At 41.2% G+C, this 26,487-nt stretch overlaps 1 protein-coding gene across 1 annotated transcript in view; it reads left to right on the forward strand.

Moving 5' to 3' along the window:
* Positions 1-26,487, forward strand: part of VPS35 (VPS35 retromer complex component) — a 131,323-nt gene that overhangs the window by 10,000 nt on the left and 94,836 nt on the right. Inside the window, exons 2-4 of the mRNA XM_030204390.1 lie at positions 8,550-8,648; positions 16,335-16,431; positions 23,517-23,640. Of these exons, the coding sequence (XP_030060250.1) occupies positions 8,550-8,648; positions 16,335-16,431; positions 23,517-23,640 (320 nt within the window). The remainder of the gene's footprint in view (positions 1-8,549; positions 8,649-16,334; positions 16,432-23,516; positions 23,641-26,487) is intronic.

Here is a 26,487-nt window from a genome sequence, read left to right on the forward strand (position 1 = left end):
ACCTTTTTAAGGCACTGCCTATTGAACTTGAACAGCTTTTGACTTTTTACAGATGGAACATTCATGGGCAATCCCTTATAACCATTTACTGTTGTTTTCAATAGCGTTTTTCTATTGTTTTGGGTGAACCATTGTGGTGGCAATCTCCACCTAGTGCCAGCAAGCTCCGCCTACTGTCTTCCAACCCATATAATGGGCTAGATAGCCTCATACCATCTCCTGTTCTCAATCTGACTACTGTGGTGACCCATGCTGGTTTTAGAGCATTGAAAGATACCATATATTTATGCTTATAATTCATGTGTTATACTTTTACATGTATATTTTTACATACATAAACGTATCTACACGTGTAACAGGCCCACACATATAAAGAAGACTAGACCAGTGTATTTTTACTAAGATACAATAATTGCAAAATTAGCCAGTTTGTTTTTAAGGCTCTTTTTTTTTTTTTTTTTGCAGGTTTTGTGTGCTAATAATGCCTGCAAAACCCTAAAAAGAAAAGCCCTTAAGTACAAATGTGTTAATTTTGCAATTAGTGTGCTTTAGAAAAATAAACTGGTCTAGTCTTCTTTATATGTGTGGGCCTGTTACACGTGTAGATACGTTTATGTATGTAAAAATATGGTCTTGTAGAGATGTCTTTCTGGCCCTCAGAAATGACAAGGGTATCTGAACCTGCCATGTATGCCATCTGGGTAGGTGAGTTTAATCAAAATTTAAAAGAAAAAGCAAAACAAAATCCCATCTGCTTGAGACATATGCTAACCTCAAAATTTGTTCAGTATCTCCCTATCAGCTTATGAGCTTTGGACTACAGTTGATACTGTTTTGTTTTTGGTAGAGTATAATATAAAAGCCAGATTTAAATATGTGTTAACAGAGCCCTTGTGTCTGAATTTGGGTGTTAATATTGCCATCAACAGCACTGTTCCTGAATGTGGTTGTCATAGGTTTTAATGTGAGAGGTCAGGGATAGGACTAATCTTCTCAGGTCAAATCCAGTTGCTCATGTTACTTAAATGTGGATAAATAACTTTTTTTTTTTTTAATGGACATCTCTGTCCTTGCATCCTTCATGTTTTGGCCTGGAGTTTCACATATGCTAGAGGCTTGTGCATTTTCACTTCACACTTTGATTTGACATCGGAGGTATTTGTCCATCTGTCTTTCCTATGTATTTGTCAATGATGGGTGTTTGGTGATCAGTCAGAAGGCTTATGTTGTCTTTGTTCTTAATATTTAGTGTGTCAGCCTGCAAGATTATCAAGTTCTACACCTTGTGTGCCCCCTGTGCATCCTTCAGATATTCTACTAGCATAGACCTTCATTGGAGCCAAGGAAAGCCTTTGTGGAAGCAGAAAAGAAGTTCTCATTGTTCTTACATTCTAAGATGTTGGTCTGAAAATATTAGTTTTCCAATGTAATAAGCTTTTCCTTAGCGTCTGCAGCAGATGAATCCAGAGACTAGTGTATTGTCTATCTACCAGCAGTTGGAGTTAGCGCTAAACTGCGTTGTCTTATAGGATGGGGTGCTCCTTGGTCAGTTGGTATTCTTTATTTCCAGCAGGTGGATGGACGGTCTCTCATGAGCTCCTGTTTTCATCTGGTTACATCTCCTATTCTGGGACTCCCAGTTTAGTGGAGCTTTGCGGTGTACGGCTGAGCAGTGCCTCCTTTAAGGGGTACACCTGGTCACCCCAGGTCCCTCCCCCACCCTTTTTCTCTCTGCTGTCCTCTGTTCTCCTTCTTTCAGGCTATGGAACTTCAGTTAAAATAAATGGAGTCATGCCTTTGGGGCATTTTTCCTTGGGCCCTCGTTTGGCTTCAGGAGAGATACTGGTGACCCCAGTTTCAGGGTTGGAGATGATAGCTGTGTCTCTTGGGCTCTGGTGGGACATGGACAGGGCTGCTTCAGCACCCTATGGTGAGTCTTCTCTTTCTTGGATGCTCTGCTGCTTTCCCTAGTTTTCTTCCAGTTTTGTAGGGATTGCTCTGGGGATAGGTGCACGCTGCTTCCATGGTTGGGCACGACGTTAGCTGGCACTTCTTTCCCCAGCTGGTGGTGCCAGTGTGCAGCTGGGTCCTGAGACATATTAGCTCAAGCCAGGGCTTCCTGGACTATTTTTTTTTTCTTCCCAAGCTGTCTGTTCGGCATGTCTCTCCCATATGCAGCTGATCTTGGGTTTCTCCTGGGGGGGGGGGGGGGGGGGAAATCTTTCTTGGTTGCTTTTGCCTGTTCACCCGGCACCTGGCTAGCAGACAATGGTCGGGCTCTGTGGAGGGGGTTCTGGTGTCCGTTGCCACTTCTGGGTCCTGGGAGATGGTTTGGATCTGCGCTGTTGCAGGACTCCTGGTAGGTTTCCTGTTCATGAGACCGCCCACTGCTATCACCGCAGGGCAAGGGAGTTATGCCGAGCGATTACCCAGGGCTTTTTCCTCTAGCCCTTCTTGGGTTTTGTTTGGTCTCTCTGGGATGCTTTCCTGATGGCTTGGGTTGTCCTGGGCTTTGGACGATGGTACTTTTCTCATTTTGTGTGTGGGTGTGTGTGTGTGTGGGGGGGGGGGGGGGGGGTGTTTCAGCAGCACCTATGTCGCATCCTTTCTCCTTTTCTTGCTATCTGCTGGTATGACTACATTTCCCAAGTGGATTTTGTGGGTGGCAGCAGTCCTCCGCTGACTGCTACCAGGTCCTCTCTCCTTGTCTTTTGGGCCCCTTTCTTTGGGGGTGCTGGGAGCCCCTCCCCCTTTTTTGGTCGGGGGAGGTTGCAAAAAAAGAAGAGGAGTGGAGGAGTAGCTTCATGATTTCTGCAATGACCTGAGAACCTGGGGAGGCTTGGTTCTATTCCCACTGTAGCTCCTTGTGCTGCTCAACAAGTTGCTTACCCTCCATTACCCCACGTACAACATAAGTAACCACAGAAGGGCAGTATATCGCGCCCCTTCCTTTCGCGGGCCTCCATTTTTGGGAGTGTTATTTTCTGGGGCTGGTGCACTCTTCCTAGGTCTCTCTTGGTCGCTCTGGTATGTCTGCCAGTACAGGTATTTCTTTTTCAGAATCTTTACAGAGTTTGGCTTAGAGTCTCATTTAGTGCTCTTGGCTCCATGTTTGTGAGGGAATATTTTATCTTGGGGTTTTTTTCTGAGGCTAGTGCACTGTTCTATGGAACCTCACGGTGGCCATGCTCAGAATTTTTCCCAGGTGGAGCGCTTATAGTACTTTGAGTAGCACAATAGTTTATTCTGGAAGGTGGCTGGATTTTACCTGAAGGGCCGGTTCAAGGTTGGTTTGTGCTGAATATTAGAGAATTGGGAACTTCTCTCTAGTTCAGTTGGGGCATTGTTTTCCTCGCTTTCCCATGTGGCTTGACTTGCAAGCTGGTCTTTGCATGGCAGAGACATCTAGCAATATACTATTCTAATTGTTCTAATTGTTGGCTGTATTGGTTTTCTACAGCAGCTCTGCTTCTGGGTATTGCACATTGGCTGAAACTGGGCCATCCTGGCTCCAGCCATCACTGGGTCCGCTGCGTAGCTTAGATGTCTGTCGTGCTGTCTCTAACTGCCTTTCTTTATATTGGACAGCTAGTGATTCTTATGGAACTATTTTTTTGCAGAGGTGTGGCTTATGGTTACGGCAGTCAGCTGAGAATTGCACAGAGATCCAGAAGTTGCTGGTTCAAGTTCTACTGCAGCTTACCATTTTAGTGTGCAGTAGTACAACTATTCTCTTATCCCATCTATCTTTGGCCCTCAGCCCCACTATCGAGATGCAATGTGTAGCATGTCAGCCAGTTCTAGTGCACCAATATTCCAGCCAACTCTTGGCATTCTCAGAAAGAAGGTAGCTCTGGCTCAGGCATTGGACGGCTGAGGTAGCTTCTACATCACTTTTAGCTAGCTACCTTTTAGAGGTACACTTCCTTGTTATCAAGCAGATGAAGCCATTACGTATGGGTTGTGTCCATCAACCAGCAGGGGGAGATAGAGAGCACTCAACTTTTCACAGTGCCTTATGGCCAGCTAGCTCCACTGCCTCTTCAGTATTCTCTATCTCCCCAAGTAGGGTGACTGCAGCTTCTTCGAGCTCCATCAAAAATCTGCCTGGGGGTGGCTCCTGGCTTGCCAGTTGTTAGCCGGGGTGTTAGAGGCTATAGCAGCTTCACTTTGAAGGCACATAGGTCAGCCCTTTCCCTGCCTTACCCATGCCCCCGTGGATGTGGACATATTAGCTTGCTTTTCCCTGTCCTTTCCCACTCAGTGGATTCAGGCACATTGGTTCGCCTTTCCCCTGCCTTTCCCACTTATCTGAGCCTCTGGAGTGTTTTTGCTACGAGGATTCTGAGGGGTCTGGCAGAACTTCTTGGGCTGAGGAGCCAGAGTCGGGTGCAGAATTGCCTCAGGAGCTTGATGATCCATCTGCGGTGAGGATTTTCCACCGCGAGGAGCTGCCAGCGCTTATTTCAGATGCCTTACAAGCCCTCTCGATTGAAGATCCTGGGAGTGGCACAACCTCCTCTGTTAATCCAAGGATGGCTAGTACCAGAAAGCCTGCTCGAGCCTTTCCTTTGCATGACTCCGTCCAAGAGCTTATTTCGGCTCAATGGGCTGACCCCGAGGGACCTTTGAAGGTTGCCAGGGCTATGGGGCAATTATACCCTCTGAGTGAGGAACATTTGGCTCGCTTTGCAATGCCTAAAGTGGATGCCCTGGTCACTGCTGTGACAAAGAGAACTACCCTCCCTGTTGAAGGAGGTGTTGCCCTGAAGGATATTCAAGACCGCAGGCTTGATTCAGCTCTGAAGCGGTCCTTTGATTTGGCAGGTCTCACTGTTCAGGCGTCTGCATGCAGTTGTTATGCTGCTAGAGCCTGCCTGGCTTGGTTACAGCAGGCAGTGGAACAGCCCGGTGATGGAGCGGAGACCTTTTCTGAAGTGGCTCCGCGGATGGAGTCGGCCTTGTCCTTTTTGGCTGACGCCCTTTATGATATGGTCAGAGCTTCGGCTAAACAAATGGCTGTAGCAGTGGCAGCTCGCTGCACTCTTTGACTACGACATTGGGCGGCAGACATGGCCTCTAAGCAAAGGTTGGTGAAGTTGCCCTTTCAAAGCCTTCTCCTGTTTGGTGAGGAGCTGGAAAACATTGTTAAAGGCCTGGGGGATTCCAAACCTCAGCGCTTGCCCGAAGATAGGCCGAAGCCTTCCTCTAAGGGTCAGGTGGTCCGCTCCTCTTACAGACCTCGCTTCCGTGAAGCTGGAAGGTACTGCCCGGGGCGTGCTGCTGGGTTCACTTCGCGCGCCCGCTTTCAGCAGAGAAACTCCTTTCACTCGGACAAACGTTCCGCAGCTGCCGGTTCAAGGCCTGGAGTTCAGGGGCAACCCTCTCAATGATGGTGCGCCGGCCCCCTCCTTGTTTCCTGTCATCGGAGGAAGACTTCCCTCTTTTTTTGAGGAGTGGGCCAAAATCTCCGCAGATCAGTGGGTCTTGGACCTGATCAGAGACGGATACCGAATAGAATTCGATGCCCCAGTGAGAGACGTGTTGTGGAGTCCCGATGCGGTTCTGCCGCCTAACGGGCGGCGGTAGACGGGACTTTGCACAGTTTGTGCTAGATAGGGGCTGTGACCCTGGTGCCTCCCGCCAAACAAGGTCTAGGCCACTACTCCATTTACTTTATGGTGCCACGAAAAGGCAGGTCTTTTCGCCCGATCCTGGACTTAAAAGAACTAAACAAGTCCTTAAGAGTGCGTCATTTTCACATGGAAACCCTGCGCTCCGTCATTGCGGCGGTACAGCCAGGAGAGTTTCTCATCTCTCTGGACCTGAAAGAAGCTTACTTGCACATACCAATTTGCTCCCGCACCAGAAGTTTCTGCGGTTTGCGGTGTTGGGAAAACATTTCCAGTTTCAGGCCTTGCCTTTTGGCCTCGCCACAGCTCCCCGAACCTTCTCCAAGGTAATGGTGGTAGTAACTGCCTTTCTCAGGCGAGAGGGTATCCGGGTTCACCCGTACCTAGACGACTGGCTCATCAGAGCAGACTCAGAAAAAGAGAGTCATCTAGCTACAGCCAGAGTGGTTTCAGTCCTTCAATCTCTGGGCTGGGTCGTCAATATGGCCAAAAGTTACCTGACCCCCTCGCAATCTCTAGAATATTTGGGGGCCAGGTTCGACACTGCCTTTCCACTGTGTTTTTTTATTTCTTGGAATCTCCATTCAAGCTTCAGTCTAAATTTCAGGCAGCTCGCGTCACCTTGCATATGCTTTGGCATTTAGGCCCAATAGAGCAGTCCCCAGTTGCATTTGGGGAACGGGAAGTTATTCCCTTTGCTTTGTACTTCCAAAGAGGGGGAGATTCCTTCCTCAGTTTGGACTTCAAAAGAGACAGCAGAGTGTGGCATGTTCTGCTTTTTGCAATGGGGACTTGCAGTCTGGATTAGTTTCAGTCCAGTAGGGAGAGTCTAGCCTCCCTGCATCTCAAGGACACATGTTGTCATGCTCCCATTTCACCTACCCAAGGAGAATTTCTGGGATTGACACTCCTTGGTGACCTTTCTCAATTTTTAATCGGATCATTCAACCTTTCCACTTCGCCAAGGGCACCTTTTTAAGGGCATGGTTGTACTGGCAGCCTTCCTTCGCAGGGCTGAATTGCAGGTTCACCCATGCTTGCCTGATTGACGTCTCTTCCTGTCAAGAGTCTTCTAATTTCATCCCAGATAATTCCTCTTCTTCAATCTTTAGGATTAGTATTTGATTTTACAAGAGTCTGTTGTTGTCGTCATAACTATTGTAGGATCAGGGGGTGCCTTCGACATAGGTTTAGGGAAGCCTGTTCTTCCTGTTGCTTGCCAACAACATTCACGCCCCAGTCAGATTCTCCTTTCCCTGCAAGGTTCTGGGATCTGGAGCTATGTTCATGTTCTTGGGCAGTAACCTTTATCTTGGTTATTCTTCCATGAGCTAGATCCTGCCTCAGAACACTTTGGTGGTCCATTTTCTGCTGTTGGTCTCTATCTTTCTTGTCCTCTAACCCACTCTAAGTGGCACCTAGTGGTTTCAGCGCAGCCTTCCTCTGTCAATTCAGATGCTTTCTCTTCGCAGACGGCTAATGTGTACCTTTTGCTGAGTGCAACAGGTTTCTGATTCCTTCCAGGGTCAGACAGTCATCCTCCTCCGGATTGCCAGATGTAGTAATGCGTCTGGCATATTTGGCAGATCCCTTGTATGTTTTGATTCGGGCATCACTTAATCAGAGGCGATAGCCTATCATTTGCTTTGGTTGTGCCACAGGGTGGCAAGTGCTGCTTCTGTCTGTGGCTGGATTGGCTCCCCTTTTGGGGTAAGTGTTTGGTCTGAACTTACTGATGTTGGTGGAGGAGCAAGCTGTTTGGTCCGAACTTACTGACGTTGGTGGAGGGTTTGCATGTCTCAAAGACTCTGTGTCTTTCTGATGTCAAGTCTAAACATTCTTTCTGGTTGGTTCAGCCTTGTTTTGGGAGTTACCAGGTGCTCTCGTCTGAGACAGCCTCATTTTAATCCTAAATCTGGGTACCGGGCCAAGTGGGGTTATGTCCTATCAGGATCCTCTGGGTTTTTATGGATGGGATGGTGGTGCACTCAGTTCCGTCTTTTCTTCCTAAGGTGGTTTCTGCCGTTCATCTCAATCACCTTTTATTTTCTTGCTTGCTTGGCGGTCGTCATGTGCTCCTGCACAGTTCGGAAGTGTCCATCGTGTTTCATTGGTCAGCTCTTTTGTTCCTGCTTTGGTTGAGACCTCAAGGTAATACTGCTTCCTGAGGCACGCTAGCTCACTGTGTTGAGGAGGTTTTCACGTCCACTTGTTTCCTAAGCAGGTAATCAACTTATAGCCAGATTCTGGGCAGTGACCTCCTGGTCGTGAGCTCATCTGCACTCCCTGGAGGAAATATGTAGGGCAGCACCCTGGTCCTCTTCGGCTATTACTGTTTGTAGGTTTCCGTTCGGTCAGATATCTTTTTTGTGTTGTTGGTAATGACTGCGGGAGCTCATGTTCCCACCCTTCTTCAGGACTGCTTTGCTACATCCCACTAGTCTCTGAATTCATCTGCTGCAAATGCTAAGGACTGAAAAAATTGTCTTACCTCATAATTTTCTTTACTTTAGTCCCAGCAGATAAATCCAGAGCTCCACCCTGGTTTTTCTGGTGGTTCATATCAATTTTCTCTGTTGGACAGTGTTGTGGCATTTTGGGGGGTTTGTTATCATTGGTGTTTGTGTTTACACTGCTTGTTTTTCCAATTTTCACAGTGGGGGAAGGGGAACTGTTCTAATTTTGTTTCCGTCTGCTTCATTATGAGAAATACTGACTGACCAAGGGGCATCCCATCCTGTAATAGTTCAGCGCTCTGTATCTCCATCTGCTGGTAGATGGATACAACCCACTAGTCTCTGGGTTCATCTGTTGCGACTAAAGGAAATAAAACTATCAGGTAAGGCATTATTTTTTGATTTTGAGCAAAATATTTGTACATATCTTGTTTCAAACTGTGTGCATGTTGTGTTTCAGCCTACAACACAGCAATCTCCTCAGGATGAGCAAGAAAAGCTCTTGGATGAAGCCATTCAAGCAGTGAAGGTCCAGTCATTCCAGATGAAGCGATGCTTGGTAAGAGCCATAATTTTGAAGAAATGTATTTGGAAGCTGATTCGTGCGCTGTGATTTACTGATCAGCGGTTTTATAATTGTAGTGTACGCTAATTTACAATGTTTGAGACTCAAGTGCTTTTGTCACACTGCATCATATAACTTGTGTCTTCATTCTTAAATGCTTGTCACAAACAAGTTGGCCGCTGATGGAATGGAAAATTGGAAGGGAGAAAGAAACTTCAGGTAGCAAGGTTCAAAACATTTTAAACTTCTGCTCTCTATTTCCTTAATATTAGTTACTTCATTTGCTTTTTACCGCTGGACTCTGTTCAGAATATCTCTACATACTGTGTTACTGTCTTTTTTTTTTTTTAATATTCTTTCCTTCCCCATCACTTTGCTGTCCTTCACCTTTCTCAATCTCTTTCACAATGTTAGAATCTGTCCTGTACTGAAAAAGTAGTGTTGCAGGAATTACCACTATTGTTAGCAGAATCTGTGGTACTTCAGGAGTCAAACACCACACACCAGAATGAGAGAGAAATCTTCTTTATTTGCCAGCAAACAAAGTAGGACATCAGCACTAGGTCTCTTCTTCTCTTTCTCAGCTCTCTGGATCTTATGGCTTCTGTCTCAGCTCCTTCTCTTCTTCTGTTGTCTCTCTTCTAATGTAAGCTGCTTCTGCTCCCAGTTATATAGGGTCCTACACCTCTCTAGCCCCCCTTTCTCACCAGATGGTAAAGAATAGATTGATTACCCTGCCTTGAACTAATTATTACTTACACATTACTTAAAAATATCAGTTACATAGGTTTAATATTTCCTAAACTGACCTATGACCTGGGGCCCCTCACACTAGACAATGTGGCACCTATCTCTTGCATTTTATTATTTCTCACATAATCAGTTTCCCAATCAACTTCATACTAACTGGGTTCTGGCATTCATTAAGGGGTCAAGGGCCAAGGGGCCAGTCTTGCTTAATGGCACACATATATTTATTATTACTTTCAGAAAACCAGTCCTTCACTTAGCTATAATTAATCAAGACTTTCCCTGACCTCTTTCACCTATTAGCTTCCTACACAGAACTCGCTAGGACTGTGGATAATTCAAACCAGATGATGACATGTTAAACCGCAGACAAAGCTCACTTGAAAAGTCAGTCAAAGATGTAACACTGGATTGAAAAGATATTCTATATAGAAATAGAACTTATTAATTACACAGAATAAAACATATTCTAAAATAAGCAGAAATCAGAATTCCTTATAAGACAAAATCTAAATCATCAAGAATATCTAGAATTATTTAAACAGCATTCAGCCTACTTTTAAAACTGCAATATGCCTTGCTCATAATGGTATCCAGATGTGGTAAATAATTACTTCTCTCTGACCTTTCTAACCTCTTAGTCTAGCAAAAGCTAGACATTTGAGTAATTAAACCCAGATGGCATTCCTCCACTTTACAGGACTGAAAAGTTAAAATAGAATTAACAAATATGACTTCTTTGCCCAAGCTGCCTCAGTAGCTTTCCACTCACAAATTTCCTCTTAAAGCTGCCGCAAGAGACCTGCATTGACTCTCTTAGCAAAAGTGACTTTTGTCTTGCTGTCAGTTGAAAATTAGGTCAAACTGACAAGTTTGATGTCCTGAACTAGGCCTTGTCAGACTTTCCATTTCTGCCCAGCTGATTTTTGCTTTACTTTAGAAATTGCAAAAAATTGTTGTATGTGATTGGACAGCAGGTGGAAAATTCGCAGGTGCCAGGTCTCCTGGGCACCTAACACTGATCCAAGTGGAGCTCCTGTAGTAGTGTCCCTGGGTCCAGGATTTGCTGCTAAAATCAAAGGGAGCTAGAACCACTGTGGTGCTGGCACAAGTCCAGGAGGACTTATTGTTACAGTTTGGGCCCAAGGGAAGCTGCAGCCCCTTCGGCTGGCCTGGGTACAAAAGGAGCCTCTAATGAGTTTGATTTCTATAAAACAAAAAGGGTAGAGAAATGACTTCTGCATGTTTATTTGTCAAAAAATAACATGTGACTTGCTGGGCAAAAAGATACCAAACGTGGGGTTACAAATAAGAGATAAAAGCTATAAAAGTTGGAGGGACAGTTTTCATTTAAATTTTTTTTTTTTTGTAGTATAGGGTCCGTAGAATGGGACTATGCAATTTTTAAAATCAGCTTTAATGTTTTTCATGTTCTACAGCTTAAACTGCAGGTACCTAAAGTGGGCTTTGTGATTTCTGGGGCTAATTGCTTTTTTTAAATTTTTTAAAGTTGATAAATGTTTTTTTATTTTTTAAAGATGTAATTAGTCCATACCAGAGGCAGCAATTTTGCAGGATATCTTGTGTTATAAATAAGTTGCATGCCCTGCTTTTGGTAGTTTTTCACTTAGCGGGTCACATATGTCAGGGAAAAAGTGCAAGGGACACAGCTGGGATGTGTGTGTGGGGGGTCTTAAGGTGTTTTGGGGCAGTGGCATGGGAGGTGTGTTTGAGGTAGATGCGCAGGTATCAGACTGGGGATGCAGTGAAGGTTCAGGGCAATACTCTTCTCCTTTCCTTTGCACTTTCTCTTTCCTTCTTCCTCTTTACTCCACTTCCTTGGTCTTTCTCATGCCACATAAAACCTTTATTCAGAACTGGAGGAGGTGAGCATAGGAAACACTGAAGGTAGCTCCAGCAGGGTTGCTATGCTTTCTTCTGGTCTTTTTCTGCAGTTATCCCATGTAGACCAGCAGCAGTTCTTAAATGCATCATTTGCTGTTATAGGCCACCTTTTTGTGACTTAGATGTTTTGGTCTAGACCTGTTTCAGTCATGCTTAACTTTTAGCCCTGGATGTTTTTGCTTTATTCCATTATGGCAGAAAAACAGCCAAGTTTTGGGAACATCCAAATCCTGCTCACAACACGCTTCTTACTTGTAATTGGGACACACTGCAGAGAAAAATATCTCAAATCCAAGTTCCGAAAATCATGATTTGGATGTTTTTCAGTGAAAAATGTTTAAATGCCACTTTATACCATTTTTCAGACATTTTACTCTTTTGAAAATGAGCCCCTTAATCTACAAAAAGAAAAATAATTTGAAGGAAACAAAGTAGAACTCAATCCTTCCTTACGGATATGACCATTCTAAACCTATACTAGGAAGTATTCAGTTGGGCTTTTTAAACGTTTATTTTATTTTTAAATTATCTACAGTATGCTCCAGCAGTAGAGAATTAGGAGTCACTACAGTCCCAACATTAGGGATGTGACCTCTGCCTCCCTTCTTTTTCCTATAGCTTGATTGAGCTCACTTCAGGTTTTGTATCTGTGCTACGAGTACAGCAGTTTCCTTGGTAGCAGAAGAGCTACCTGTGCATGTACACCTCATAACATGAAAGCGAGTGCTAGAAACTGTAGTGTTTGTTTTTTGTAGTTTGGCAATTCTAGGGATGGAATACTACAGCATGGTTTTGATTTTCTTGAGTCACTTTTGGGTATAGTTCTGTAGCGCATGCTGTGGATGACTGACAGTGAACATAGTGTTGAAACAGAAGTACAGGAACTCTCCAGAAAATCCACCTTACGTATGTTTGGAAGGCTTTTAAGTGCCAAAGATTTTTATTATAGACAAAGCAACAGTGTCATCAGGATAGTAATACCAACAACAATCAGGAGACTACAAAGTGATGCGGTCACAAAACAGAAGTATAAGAAAATCCAGATACATTGGCATAGTTCTCCAGGAGAGCCCAAATAAGATCATATTTGCGCAAATTTTGAAACTACTCAGCTAATTCTCGCTCATATTTGGCAGTCACATACTGTATTCTAGCAAGCTATATACGTAACATTTCTAAAGGATTTCCAGTCCATAAATATAATACAAATAGCTAAGGATATTAACAGATTGAAGAAGTGTTGTTGCTCAGTTGTCAGAAGTATTGAGTCTATCAGCTCTCAAGAATACGATATGTCAGTGGTTCTGATATAGGCAAAATTTGACTTACAGTACTCCAACAGCATCCCAGTAGGAATGTAACAAATCAAATAACAGGTAATGCAGCGTACCGTTTTTAGTACCACAAGACTAACAGAGCTGGGAGGTCTGAGGGTCAAATCATGACAGTTTAGAAGCAGTCCAGACAGTTCTGTACAAAAGAAAAACAGATTGTGTCCATGTAGCAGACTTGGTGGTTTTATTCACACTTAACCAAACGCTTTCCCATTGGCCGTCCATCAACTTGCACTGTAATTCGTGCTCCCACACTTTCTCCAGACCAGGTGGGATGTACATGTTTAGCCTGTTGGAACAATTTATACCAATTAGATGCTGTGCCGTTTGACTCGTGAAAATGTTGACATAATTCTCAACAACTTGAATCGCTGTCTTTCAGGACAGCATTTTGTAGAGCTTTTTGTAGACAATGTTTCAGTTGGAGCCATTGTAAATAATGTCTGGTACTTAAATGGAAAATACGTTGCAAGTCTCTAAAGTGTCTCCATTTACTGTCTGTCATTAAGTGACCCACGCATCAGATCCCAACTTGCTGCCACCACTCTTTCCATTCAGTAGGTCCTACCTCATCTGATCACAACATAACCTTGTATTTGTTATCAACTGAACTGGCAAACACCTCTACGATACTATGTAAGCCACCTTGAGCCTGTAAATAGGTGGGAAAATGTGGGGTACAAATGTAACAAAATAATAAATATTTACATTTTACATTTCCTGAGCTTTCTATTCCGCTCACTCCAAAAATGAGTTTGGAGCAGATTACATTATAAGTAAAAACCAGTCCAGCTGGGAGCTTTCAGAACAAAAATGAAAATGACAGTAGCAGCTAATAACTACAATTAATTAACTTAAAAGCACATAGTTAGCAGTTAATGAAAAGACACATATTGAGTTCACAGAAGCTGGCAAAGAGTTCCAGATTTTGCCTGCCTGGTAAGAAAATGAACTGGAAATAATTCTTTTAGAACATAATCCTTTGTATGAAGGAAATAATTGTAAATAATTTTGAGGACAATATTTAATTAACAAGCATAAATATGCTGGAGCAGAAATTGTGGGTTACCCCACACAGGAATATGAGTAGTGTTGGCCCATTTCTCTAATGTGTATTCTTCCACAAAACTAAAAGCTTCTGTAGTTGCACAAAAATAGGATTATGTTATAGTTTATTACTTGGTGGAATATGAGACACATAGGGGCATATTTTCAAAGCACTTTGGGAGGCTAAGTTCCATAGGTTTCTATGGAACTTTGGGAGGCTAAGTGCTTTGAAAATGAGCCTGTTATTGTAGTGGATCAGGAAACACACATTTCCTTTCCATTGAAGCCACAAGGGGATGTCATTGGATTGTAAGACTAAGGTCCACCATTCTCCTTGGCACATTAAAAAAAAAAAAAAAGCAGCATGATATTCTGAGAATTTTCATTACCATCTTGGAACTTTATTCATATTGAAGACATTTGTTCACATCATGAGTCACTTTCATATGGACTGCAACTGTTTTGGTCGATTTATATTTCCTAATAGATTAAGGGACCACGGTTTTTCCGTGTCTGAGCATTGGATTTATGAGCACAGGAGATTTTGGATTTTCCCTCTGGATGGTTCGTCTGAATCAGGAATTGGTGGTTATTGTCTTTTTCCAGTACTATATTGGTGAACATTTTATAAATGTGATTGATGGCTTTATTAGTTATATATAGATAGGGAGACATGACACAGTGAATGGAATAATGTATAAGTTGTAATAAATATTATATAATTTCATGTGTTGATACATACTATGTAGTAGTCTATTCTTGATTATTATATTGTTTAAAGAACATCATCTGTATAGGCAGACACCATGGCTGCTGTTCTCCCATTACTAATGCCCTCGATACTTTGGTTATGCCATATAGTTGTCAATAGGGACTCGAGCGTCAAATTAAAAAATAGCAGTGATAGGGGACAACCTTGATATGTGCCCCTTCTAGGATGGAATGAAGTACATTGCTTATTAATAAAGGAAGTCATCTTAAGTTTTAGTCTGTAAACAAGTGTACAGCTGTACTTTTCTATACGTTGTGTTCGTGATTATTTTCACTACAGTATAGTGATAAAATAAATCCAGTGTAAGTTACTTGCAATTGTATTTCCTACTCCCAGATGCCTTCCTCAAAGGAGCAAATTGTTGTATTATGTTGTAATATTTCGGAATTTATAATATTTTTAAACAAGTTTTTATTTGCAGGAAAATATAGGCATTATTTTTCATTATTTGACTGAAAGCAAGCACAGGCAGCTTTTTTGTTGCTAGTGTTCAGTCTCTTGAATGTTATAGATCATAATTTTAACAAGCCGTTGACCTCAGGCAAACACATTTTTTGTACTTGTTTTGTATTTGAAGACTCTTTTGAATTGTTTCTACTCATTTTTGTTTTACTTCCCTGAGCTCTCCTTGCCCAGCCATTTCAGGGACAATGCCATGGCTAGGTGCCATAGACTGTGGCTGCTTTGGAATTTAGTACATGTGCACCAGTATTGTACAGGGACAAGTAATCTCTCCTTAGGCCTGCTTCACAGTACTTCTAGTTCTTGCTGGGTGTAGGAGTTGGGTACTGGTAATAAATCTGGGACTACTCATAAGGTAACACAAACAAAGCACAAAAGGGCCTTCAAGGTTGATAACGTAGCAACTTTAATGGAAGATGACCCGACATGGGCCGTGTTTCGGCGCTCAAAGCGCTTGCCTGAGGAGTCTAGAGAAACAAACATAAATACAAATATAAATATATATATATAAAAAATTATAAAAAAAATATTGTACAACATGTAGATGAGGACAGCAATAATATGTGTATAAGTGTATTAATAAAAGAATGTAAATCAAACACATGGTTGTATAAAACATATGAAAATAAAACATACACATCAAATGATACAAGTTTCACTCTAAGTGTTAATACATAGAAAAAGTTGTATTACTGGAAGTATATGTTTCATTTTAAATGTTTTATACATTGATTTGTATTTTACCTTTATTCTATTTATGAACATAATGGCCCTTTTTGTTTGCTAGATTAGTTACAGATTGTTGTCAGAGAATCATACTCTCGCTTAACACAGAGTGAAACTTGTATCATTTGGTATGTATGTTTTTTTTTTTCATGTTTTGTACAACCATATGTGTTTGTTTTACATTCTTTTATTAATACACTTATGCACATATTATTGTTGGCCTCATCTATATGTTGTATAATATATTTTTTAAATAATATATATTTGTGTCTCTAGAACCCTGAGGCAGGTGCTTCGAATGCCGAAACACAGCCCGTGTCAGGTCATCTTCCATTAAAATTGCTACGTTATTCCAACCTTGTAGGCCCTTTTGTGCTTTGTTTGTGTTGCCTATTGGATTTGTGTACTTTTGGACCCTCTCTCCTGCTGTCTACTCATAAGGTAGCATACAGTGCTACTGAGGGATCAAAAATTATGAAAAACCAACAAGTAAAATGTTTAGATTCCTGAGACAACCAAGAATAATCCTAATAGAGGTAAAGTGGCACAAAAGACAAGTTAAGTTGGTATTTTGGGTTTAATAACATATTCTTTACAGTGGAGTTTGCCTTGTCTGTCTGTCGTTAACATTCTAAAATGTGTGCATGTGGCAGTTCAACAGTATATTCATATGTTCTCATACAGGACAAAAACAAGCTGATGGATGCTTTGAAACATGCTTCCAATATGCTTGGTGAACTCCGAACATCTATGCTGTCTCCAAAGAGCTACTATGAACTTTGTATCCTTTGAGAAGCGGAATTCTTGAATTGCTGTGTGGAAACCTAATTTATGAATTAGTTTCTTCCATTTTGTATTTGTGAGGGAAATCCTTGGTAATTCATACTCATAATTCATAGGTGATATTGGTTGACATGCAAATATGTTTTCATGTGTTTGTTCATTCTTTGCCTGGACCACTAGGATGTAGGATTTTGGTGCACTTTTCATCTTTTCCTTTTATTTTGTTCAAGGTACTACTGTTAGCTTTCTTAAAAACTTTCTTTGTACCCTTTATAAGCTGTGTTGAGAAAACAAGATTTGTGTAATTGGATGCCCAGTTTCTTGAATGTAATGGAGATTTGAGCTTTTTTTTTTTTTTTTTAATTTGATGCATGCAGGTATTTTTCCCCCCCACAAAATTTCAGCATGTTTTTGCCTAAAATTATTAATGTATGCTACTAATACGTTACTTTGCCACAAGTCCCATTTCATACATTAGGACATAGTTACTAATAAACATGTGTTAATGCAAGTTAGTCACTTTTAGTTTGTGATTTGCGATGCTTCTGTCTTGAATTGTAGTGTTTTTGTCTTAAATTAATATTTGAGATGCATATGGTAAAGATTTTAGTCTGATCATCAGTACAGTATGTAAGTGATATTAAGTTGAACATAATTTGGGTTTTGAACATTTTTCGTTTCCCTACATTTAGAGGCTCATTTTCTAAGCACATAGACTTACAAAGTTACATAGTTTACTATGTGGCGTATTTTCAAAGCAATTAGACTTAAAGTTCCATAGAGAGAATTTGGAGCAATGTTCCTCTAAGGACTGAGTTGATGAGCAAAAATTTTCTGTTATATTGTGAGTACGTCTTACAGGTAACACACACATACATACATAAACACTCGCAGGGAGGCTGGAAAGAATTCCATGAGCCATGCTGTTCATGCTTTCCCTTGTTCACTTGTAGTTTAAGTTTATAGCTACTCTGAATTTTACTCAACTGCTGGATGTATAGTGCAACTTAGAGGGAACACTGCTCCCCTTGTACAAGCACCACTTTGTCTTAAGTCAGGGAAATTTTGAACACAGCAGGGAAGGACGCCTTCATTATCTACCAGCTACCTCACCCAGTACCTCTGTTACTGATGGTATTATACACTCTATAGTACACATCAGGGAATTATAGACCAAAAAAAAATCAAAATAGTGCATGTCAAAACAATGCAACACAAACAGAAAAGTATTTGTAGTATTCTGGAAATATAGACAAGTGCTTTAATACTTGGCTTTCAGTCAGCCCTAGCTCGGCAGTCTAGTTTCCTCCTGTTGGCCATGTAAACAGTGATGTCCAGCAGCACTGTATGAAAAATCCTGCGGTTACTGGCAACTATAACTTGCCCATTAATGTTTTTGGTAGGTTGCCAAATGGCAACCAGGCTTCAGCTCAGCTAGTCTTTAGTAAGTGGTTGAGTTACCAAAGAATAGGGACATCTACTATAGATAATGTGTTAACACTATTAGGTAGAGCTAATACAGATATCAGCTGCAAATCGGAGGCCACTTTGCTCCTTGAAATCTTGGACAAATATTTTAACTCTTCATTGAATCAAGTATAAACCTTAAATTGTAAGCTCTCTAGGAACATGAAAATGCCCTACTATACCTTGAGCTACTTCTGAGAAAGGTGTGATCTAAATCCAAAGTCCACTACCAGGCATGCTGTGAAGTAATACAAAATGGTACAAATGTCACTCAGGACCTAAAGAGAAAGTCTATCATACCATAATAGCAGTAACTTCCACAAGTCACATAACAAGGACCTACTTAGGAAAAAACAGCACCACAAACATTGCAGTGAGTGCTAGAATGTCAATAAACCCTATTGGAAAACTTAAGAAGCAAGATTAGCACAGATCCATCCTTCACAGTTAATGCTAACAGAAAACCATATCTTTTTTTTTTTTTTCATATACACAGAACACACAGACCCTCACGCAGTATAAAATAACTAACCACAAATCAAAATAGAAATGTGTAGACAAATATTAAACTTGAACCCCCAAGAAGCCACAGTGCAACACCAGAGAAAGGGAAAAGTGATGCATGTCCCTCTGTACTGTGCAAAATATAAAGATGATGGATGTAAATTTCAAAACTGACATATTCTAATCACTATACTATGAGATGAAAATGGGAAATATGATATATTTTATTGGACTAAATACATTTTTCAGTTAGCTTTCAGAGACCAAAACCTCCTTCCTCAGTTCAGGACAGTATACTTCTGTTGTATCCTGTGCTGACATGAGGAAGGGGGGTTTGGTCTCCAAACATTAGTCAAAAATGTATTTAAAATTAGTCCAATAAAAAGATATCACCTTATTTCCATTTTGTATATTTATTAACACAGCTACCACACTACTTCATTTTAAACTAAAATTAAAATTCATTTTTTCTACCTTTGGCCATTTACCTTTTCTAATTGTGTTGGTCCCAGTCTCTTGTTTCTGCTTTTTTCATCTTTTTAACTCTCTTGCCAAGATTTCCTGTCATTATCTTTCCTTTCTTCTAATTTTCCTTTCAGCTTTCTTAAATTTATTTTTCTGCCTCTTTCTTTCCTGCTATACAGTCTTCAATTCCCCCCCCCCCCCCCACCCTTTTTTTTTTTTTACTGTCTTTCCCTCTGACTGTCCTTTTTCACTTCCTCTTATTACAAGAGGACCTTATGAGACTGGGAGACTGGGCATCCAAATGGCAGATGTTGTTTAATGTGAGCAAGTGCAAAGTGATGTATGTGGGAAAGAGGAACCTGAACTATAGCTACTTGATGCAAGGTTCCACATTAGGAGTCACCGACCAGGAAAAGGGATCTAGGTGTCATTGTTGATGATATGTTGAAACCCTCTACTCAGTGTGCTGCGGCGGCAGCTAAGAAAGCAAATAGAATGTTAGGTATTATTAGGAAAGGAATGGAAAATTAAAAATGCGGATGTTTCTAATGCCTTTGTATCACTTATGCGACTGCACCTCGAATATTGTTTGCAGTTCTGGTCACCGTATCCCCAAAAAGATATAGTTGAATTAGAAAAGGTATAGAGAAGGGCGTCAAAAATGATAAAGGGGATGGGACGACTTCCCTATGAGGAAAGGCTAAAGCGGCTAGGGCTCTTCAGCTTGGATAAAAGACTGCTGAGGGGAGATATGATAGAGGTCTATAAAATGAGTGGAGTGGAACGGGTAGACGTGAATTGCTTGTTTACTGTTTCCAAAAATACTAGGCCTAGGGGCACACCATGAAGTTACAAATGAAAGTAGTAAATTTAAAATGAATCTGAGAAAATATTTCTTCCCTCAATGTGTAATTAAACTCTGGAATTCGTTGCCAGAGAATGTAGTAAAAGCAATTAGCTTATCTGGGTTTAAAAAAAAGGTTTGGATAGCTTCCTAAAAGAAATGTCCATAAGCCATTATTAAAATGACTTGGGGAAAATCCACTGCTTATGTCTAGGATAACAAAACGTATACACAGTGTGTATAAATGCAAGTGAAATAACCACAAGGGCTATCACAATAAACTAAGGCGAGGTAGAGTCTCATATATTATACACGATAATGTTTGTCTCACTTATCAAGTGAATCGCTTATTCGTGTTTGTTTCTTAATCATTGACTTAGCCTCCACCATCCTAAATCTACAAACAAAATCGTATGTGGCTAATAGCTTTTTAACTTTTACAACACCCTCATTACTATAATACACACAGCACTTAGCTTAGGCAGGTTGGTGCGCTCTTAAACCCCGACAGGTCCCCGTTTCGTTTTCACTTTGTCAAGGGGGAGTGCCACCAAATCTGTTAATGCAAAACAAAAAAAGAAAGAAAAAGAGAGAGTGTAGTCATATAGGATCTAGGAAAGCCCCTTTGCCTCACATTGATATTTGCATTTATTAAATATAGCTAATGGCTTACCCGGTTACTGCCTCAGAAAACTGTGTGCTGGCTCGTGTTGCAAAGCTAAAATGGCGACAGCGTCCTTTTATTACTAATGACGTGAGACAGCTGGTTGGATCACGCTTCACTCAATACGTAAAAACGGATTCTCTTAAAGTGAAAATACCCATAGAAAAAAAAAATATATATCTTCAAACAAGAAAAACAAGTTTAGAAAAAACATCATGAGAGAACATCTTAAAAAAGATATATCTTAGAGAACTCCTCAAAAGAAGCAACCCCATTGGATATGTGTTGAGTCCACCAGGTCCTATTGTATCAAGTCTGTTGCCCAGAATACTTGGCTGTCTTTAAGGCAGAGGTGGACAAACTATGGCTTGCAGGCCCAAACAGCATAGTCCTTTTCCATCTTTTGTGTTAAGAGATAGAGTACTTTGTGGCCCAGGACCTTGCACCCACTAGACTGATAGCAATGTCCACTGAAAGCTGGTGTAAATGCCTCTGTTCCTTATCACCATTACCACTCTCTTATGAAGGTGCATAACTGTGCTTCAGGGATCAGTCATTTCCCCACAGTCCTATCTGGGCAGGAAACAAGGTACACCTATACTGTTGTCCCAAGTAGAAATAACGTCATGTGCCATTTTGTTGCTCATATTTCCAAGCCAGACAAAGTTGGAGTAACCTCCGCTCTCAGAACAAATCACTCCTATCTGTACCCTTCTCCACCACCGCTAACTCCAGACTCCGCCCCTTCTGCCTCGCATCACCTTATGCCTGGAACAGTCTTCCCGAGCCCATACGCCATGCGCCCTCCCTGCCCATTTTCAAGTCCTTACTCAAAGCCCATCTCTTCTCCCTTGCTTTTGGCGCCTAACCACCTTCCCCATTCATGATACCTATACTGACTACATAGCTTGTTACCTTTAGATTGTAAGCTCTCTTGAGCAGGGACTGTCCTTCCCCATGTTTAAACTTGTATAGCGCTGCGTAACCCTGGCAGCGATATAGAAATGCTAAGTAGTAGTATGCATTGCCTCTTTGATATGCAAGTCTATCCTCATTCATGTGCATTGTGGGTACCCTGAAAACCTGACTGGCTGGGTATGCCCTGAGGACTGGTTTGAGAAGCACTAGGCTAAGAATGCTCCTTTTTGTGTGTGTGGGGGGGGGGGGGGGGGGGCCAGGCCTTCAGTTTTAGCTCCTGATGTACTCTGACTCTGGAAATACAAAGGTAAAACATGTTTACTTCAGCTTTTGCACACTGTTAAATTATAGTATGGCTGCAGGAAACATGTCAAAATATCTGAAACTTTTTAATGGTGCTTTAACTTTTCAGTTGATAAATTGTGCTGTCCGTTGGTTCAAATGCTTCATTCTCCGAGTTTTGTTCTTTTCTTTGGCGCAATGCTACGCTGTTTAAAAAAAAAAACCCCAAACAAAACAAAAACCATAGCACATGAGCAAATCAGGTTGGGTTTCTCATAGTGCCTGTTCTCCGCGTGCTTAGGTGTGGTTTGTTGTCTTCCAGTTTATCCTCTCACTCCCTGCATTGCAGAGGTGAGGGGTTCATTGTGGCTGTGTTGGGGTTTCTGGCCCCTTTCTTCTACTCATTCTGAACAGGTCCTGTAGGCTGTCTGTTTTATTCAGATGCAGAGGGAGTTTAGGAGATGGTGAGCTGAGAAGCGCTTTGGAGGAAACCGATGGCTCTCCATCTGTTGGGCTGTTCATGAGGAGGGGTTCCCTGGTTTTTCAGTGCCCTGCATGTGCATATTTTTTTCCTCCTGTGTTCCTGCTCCTTGGAGCTCAGCTCATCTTAAGGTGAATGCTACGTGATTTCCTATACACTTCCAAGGCATGAGGCGATGCTGGACAGTTTCTCTGTTCCAGGGATATTTCTGTGCGCTACCCTTCCAGTGGCATGGTGTTTTGCGGCGAACGTAAGAACATCCATATTGGGTCAGACCAATGTTCCATCTATCCCAGTATTCTGTTTCCAGCAGTGGCCAAGCCAGGTCACAAGTACCTAGCAGAAAACTACATAGAGGAAGTTGGATTTTTGTGGATACAGAGGGCATTTATGTTTAACTCATAAGAACGCTATACTATGTGATACCAAAGGACTTTGGAAATTTAATCATTCCTCTGCCCCATCCCAGCTACTCTGCCCTGCAATGGCAAAAGGAAGCAAGTGCTTCATTAAAAATACACTTGCTTCCTTTTGCCATTGTAGGGCAGTACTCCTTCATGCCACCCTGCTGCCAAAACTTTCTGAGAACACTATATGGTATCAGATATGTAGACGTTGAGAAAACACTGATTAGTCCAATACATTTTGTTGCTAATGTTGCAAATTTGTACTACTGTGGATGATATTCTTTGGTAACATTTTAAAAATTAAATATATACATTTTCCAAGTATATGTACATACCAGCTTCCTTTTAATCCACAAATTGAAGTATTGTGTGTGTAGAAGTTAGTTCACTTCTGGCCCCAACCCCACCCCAATTCCACTTCCTTTCTGTCTACAAATTAAGCCCTGCCAATAACAACTCATGTATTTATGAAATGTAAAGTGTATGTATGTTTATGTATATATATATATATATGTGTGTATATATATATATTTTTTTTAATTATAGGTTGATTTGTAGCATTATTTCCATGCTAATGTCCAAGCTTCTTATATATTATCTGCACAGAACCTGAAAAAGGAGGTTGCGGAATATAAGAACTAAGGGGGGCTTTCTGGCCCTGGCCCCACCCCTCACCTCACTCCACTCCACCGTCAGTTCCACTTCCTTTTTATCTTTTAAATTAAGCACCGCCTATAATAACTCATGTATTTATGAAATGTAAAGTATATATAATTTTTTTTCTTTTTTTAGTTAATTATAGGTTGATTTGTAGCATTATTCCCTTGCTAATGTTCAAATTTCGTATATAATATCTGCTCAGAACCTGAAAAAGGAGGTTGCGAAATATAAGGACTAAGGGGGGTCTTTTACTAAAGCTTAGCTTGTTATCTGAGCAGGGCCCATAGGAATAAGATAGGCCCTGCTGCAGATAACTCAAGCTAAACTTTAGTAAAAGACCCCCTAAGGAATAACTAAGAATATATATTGTGATCCTTAATCTCAATAAAAGACATGGCTATTTCTGATGAGCTGCATTATCTGGAAGTGTACCTGACAGATGAATTTGCCAAGGGAAGGAAAGTGGCTGATCTTTATGAGCTTGTACAGTATGCTGGAAATATCATTCCAAGGCTGTAAGTAATGAGGACATGTCACATGCTGCTGATTAATTGACTGATATTTGAGTATGTCATGGCCATGACTTATGAATTAAATGTATGCTAATGATAGAAAAGTACTTCTCATAAATTAACAAAACAGTATTTCAGATTACTTTGAAGGAATACATCCGATTTACTTCTGAGTGGAAGCCCTAGTTTTGAATTAGTTTAATGCGCTAATCAGCTAGTGTGTGCACATTGCCACCTAAACAGGAGGTGGTAAATGCTCCCATGGTAACTTTTTTTTTTTTTTTTTTTGTTAACATTAGCGCATGGCCATTAATGAAACAAATTGGGAAAAATGAAAGCCTTTTATGTTGGCTACTCAAAAAATGGGTTTAGCATGGCGGAAAGGCCCATTTAAGGGTGTGCTGAGCCTATTTCTTAGTGCAGCTTAGTCAGAGGACTCCTAAGAGATTATATTTGTGTAAATATAGATAGGAAATGCTCCCTCTAGGTCCTCAGAATCGCCTATCTCATTAAATGTCAACCCATCCACCGAAGTCTCAGTTCCAGCTTCAAGAAGCGGTCAACATGCTTCTCCAATCCAGTGCAATAGAACCAGACCCATTCAAGGAGGTAAATCAAGGGCTCTGTTTCAGATATTTCTTAGCCCAAAGAAGTCAGGTGGACTATACTTAAATCTTTGCTCTTAACCACCTCCTTTGCAAAGAGAAGTTCAAAATTAATGCCTTATCCACCATTCTGGCTGTACTTGCTAGATCTCATAGTTCTACACTCGCATTCCAATTCATCCAGTGGCACTTTACCACACATGCAACTCACTACTGATTAGAGTCCTGCCTCTTAAACTCTGTGGCTCCCAGGGTGTTCACCAAATGTTGGGCTGTTAAGGTAGCTTACCTACAAGGAAGAGGTTTTGCAGTATTCCCTTACCTGACGAATTGGCTATTTGTAGCTCCCCCGCCAGATCTGTCAATCTCGATCTCCCTAAGGAATGAAGCCCTAACTGCAGTCATTGGGATTCGTGATAAATTTAGCAAAATCCCATGCCACTTAAGCAAAAAAGCTATCCTTTATTGGAATCCTTCTAGACATGGATAAAGCAGAAGCTTTTCTCCTGCTGGAGAAACTATACCAGATTATCTAAAGTATATAATTCAGTACTCCCCTTGGGTCATAGCCAGAATCTACTTAATATGTTGGTAATATGGCTGTCACACTGTGGCTTTCTTATTGTTAGCCATACAAAGGAGACTATTAAGCTCTTTGAGCAGGGACTGTCTTTCTTCTATGTTTGTGCAGCGCTGCGTACGCCTTGTAGCGCTATAGAAATGCTAAATAGTAGTAGTAGGTGCATGATTGGAGGAGGGTAGTTGGATCAGGAAGATTTATTATTATTACTATAAAACTGAGATCAAGAACAAGTTAAGATGGTATTGGCCAACACATGGCGCTAATTTGATTAGCTATTACCTTTTCCTGCCTATCATGCTAGAAAAATGATTGGAGAAGCATGAGGTGACCCTCCTGTTAAATCAGCTAAGTTACTGTGCCTGCTTATTTACTTTGCATAAGGTGTGATTGGGTAAGATAGTTGAAATTCACATCTAGAAATTTTTCTACACATACTGTATGTTCTAAATTATTTGGCTTATATTTTATATTTGAAACAGCAGAATCGAACAAAGTTAAGATGGAAATACGTTTAAAAAGTACTCTGCATACATGCCCCTTTTAAAAATTGCTCTCCCAATATGAGAATTAGTGAGTACATAAGCCCTGTAGATAAATTCTTTTTACCCTCACTTAGGAGAGATGGCCTAGAGGTCGGGTCTAGGCAGTGCTTTTTATTTAGAATTTTTGTGGACCATTCTATTTGTGTATATTATTCACATACATTTTCACAGAAAAACTACACACATCAGGTAGCAGGTGTAATTATTTGCATATAGTGTTTTTTCAGAGTAATTTTTAAAGTGTGCATGTTTATATTGAAAATTAGGGTAGCTTCTACATGCAACAACCTACATAACAGTTTTTGGAGGTGCATGGTGGGAGGGAGGGGGTCAATTTGAGCCATCAGAAAATGTTTTTGTGGAGTTCGGGTTGGGTGGTCTGGGGCCATCTTGGGTGATCTGAGATGCAGCACAGGAACAGAGAATGATCTAAGGTGAAGTATGGAACTTCATCTTTATGCCATCCTGAACTGGTATAAAGATTTAGCCTACAAGAGGAGTAAACACAGTTGTAGATTTTGTTGTTTTCTTCCACCCTTTTCTTTTCCTGTATTGATAGCTGTGGAAGTTTTGTTTTACCCCCTTTTTGTCCTTGTGGTAGATTTTTTAGTACAGGTTTATACGTTGGGAACAAAATTTTTTTGTGATTTGCATTCCCACTGCATTACCCTTAGCACGGTGATTTTTTTTAATACTAATTTCCCTATCATCATGCTGATCAATCCATAGACTGGTGGGTTGTGTCCATCTACCAGCAGGTGGAGATAGAGAGCAATCCTTTTGCCTCCCTATATGTGGTCATGTGCTGCCGGAAACTCCTCAGTATGTTCTCTATCTCAGCAGGTGGTGGTCACACACAGCAGCAGCTCTGGCTAGGTCTCCAAGCCTAATTTTTAGGTTTTGTTGAGTACCTGGGGTTGAGGGCTCTTCTTGAGCAAGTGCAAACCTGGTGGCGCCAGGTCCCTCCTTTTCTCCCCCCCTCCCGCTGGCTCCGTTAAAAAAAAAAAAAAAAAATTTTGGACGTCCTTAAAGGCGTTTATTTCGACGTTTATTTAAACGTTTATTGCAGCTACTCACTGGGACACCAGGTCGTTACAGCTCGGAGCGAGAAGCAGGTAAT

Source organism: Microcaecilia unicolor, chromosome 5, assembly GCF_901765095.1.
Source record: "Microcaecilia unicolor chromosome 5, aMicUni1.1, whole genome shotgun sequence".
Classification (NCBI taxonomy): Eukaryota; Metazoa; Chordata; class Amphibia; order Gymnophiona; family Siphonopidae; genus Microcaecilia; species Microcaecilia unicolor.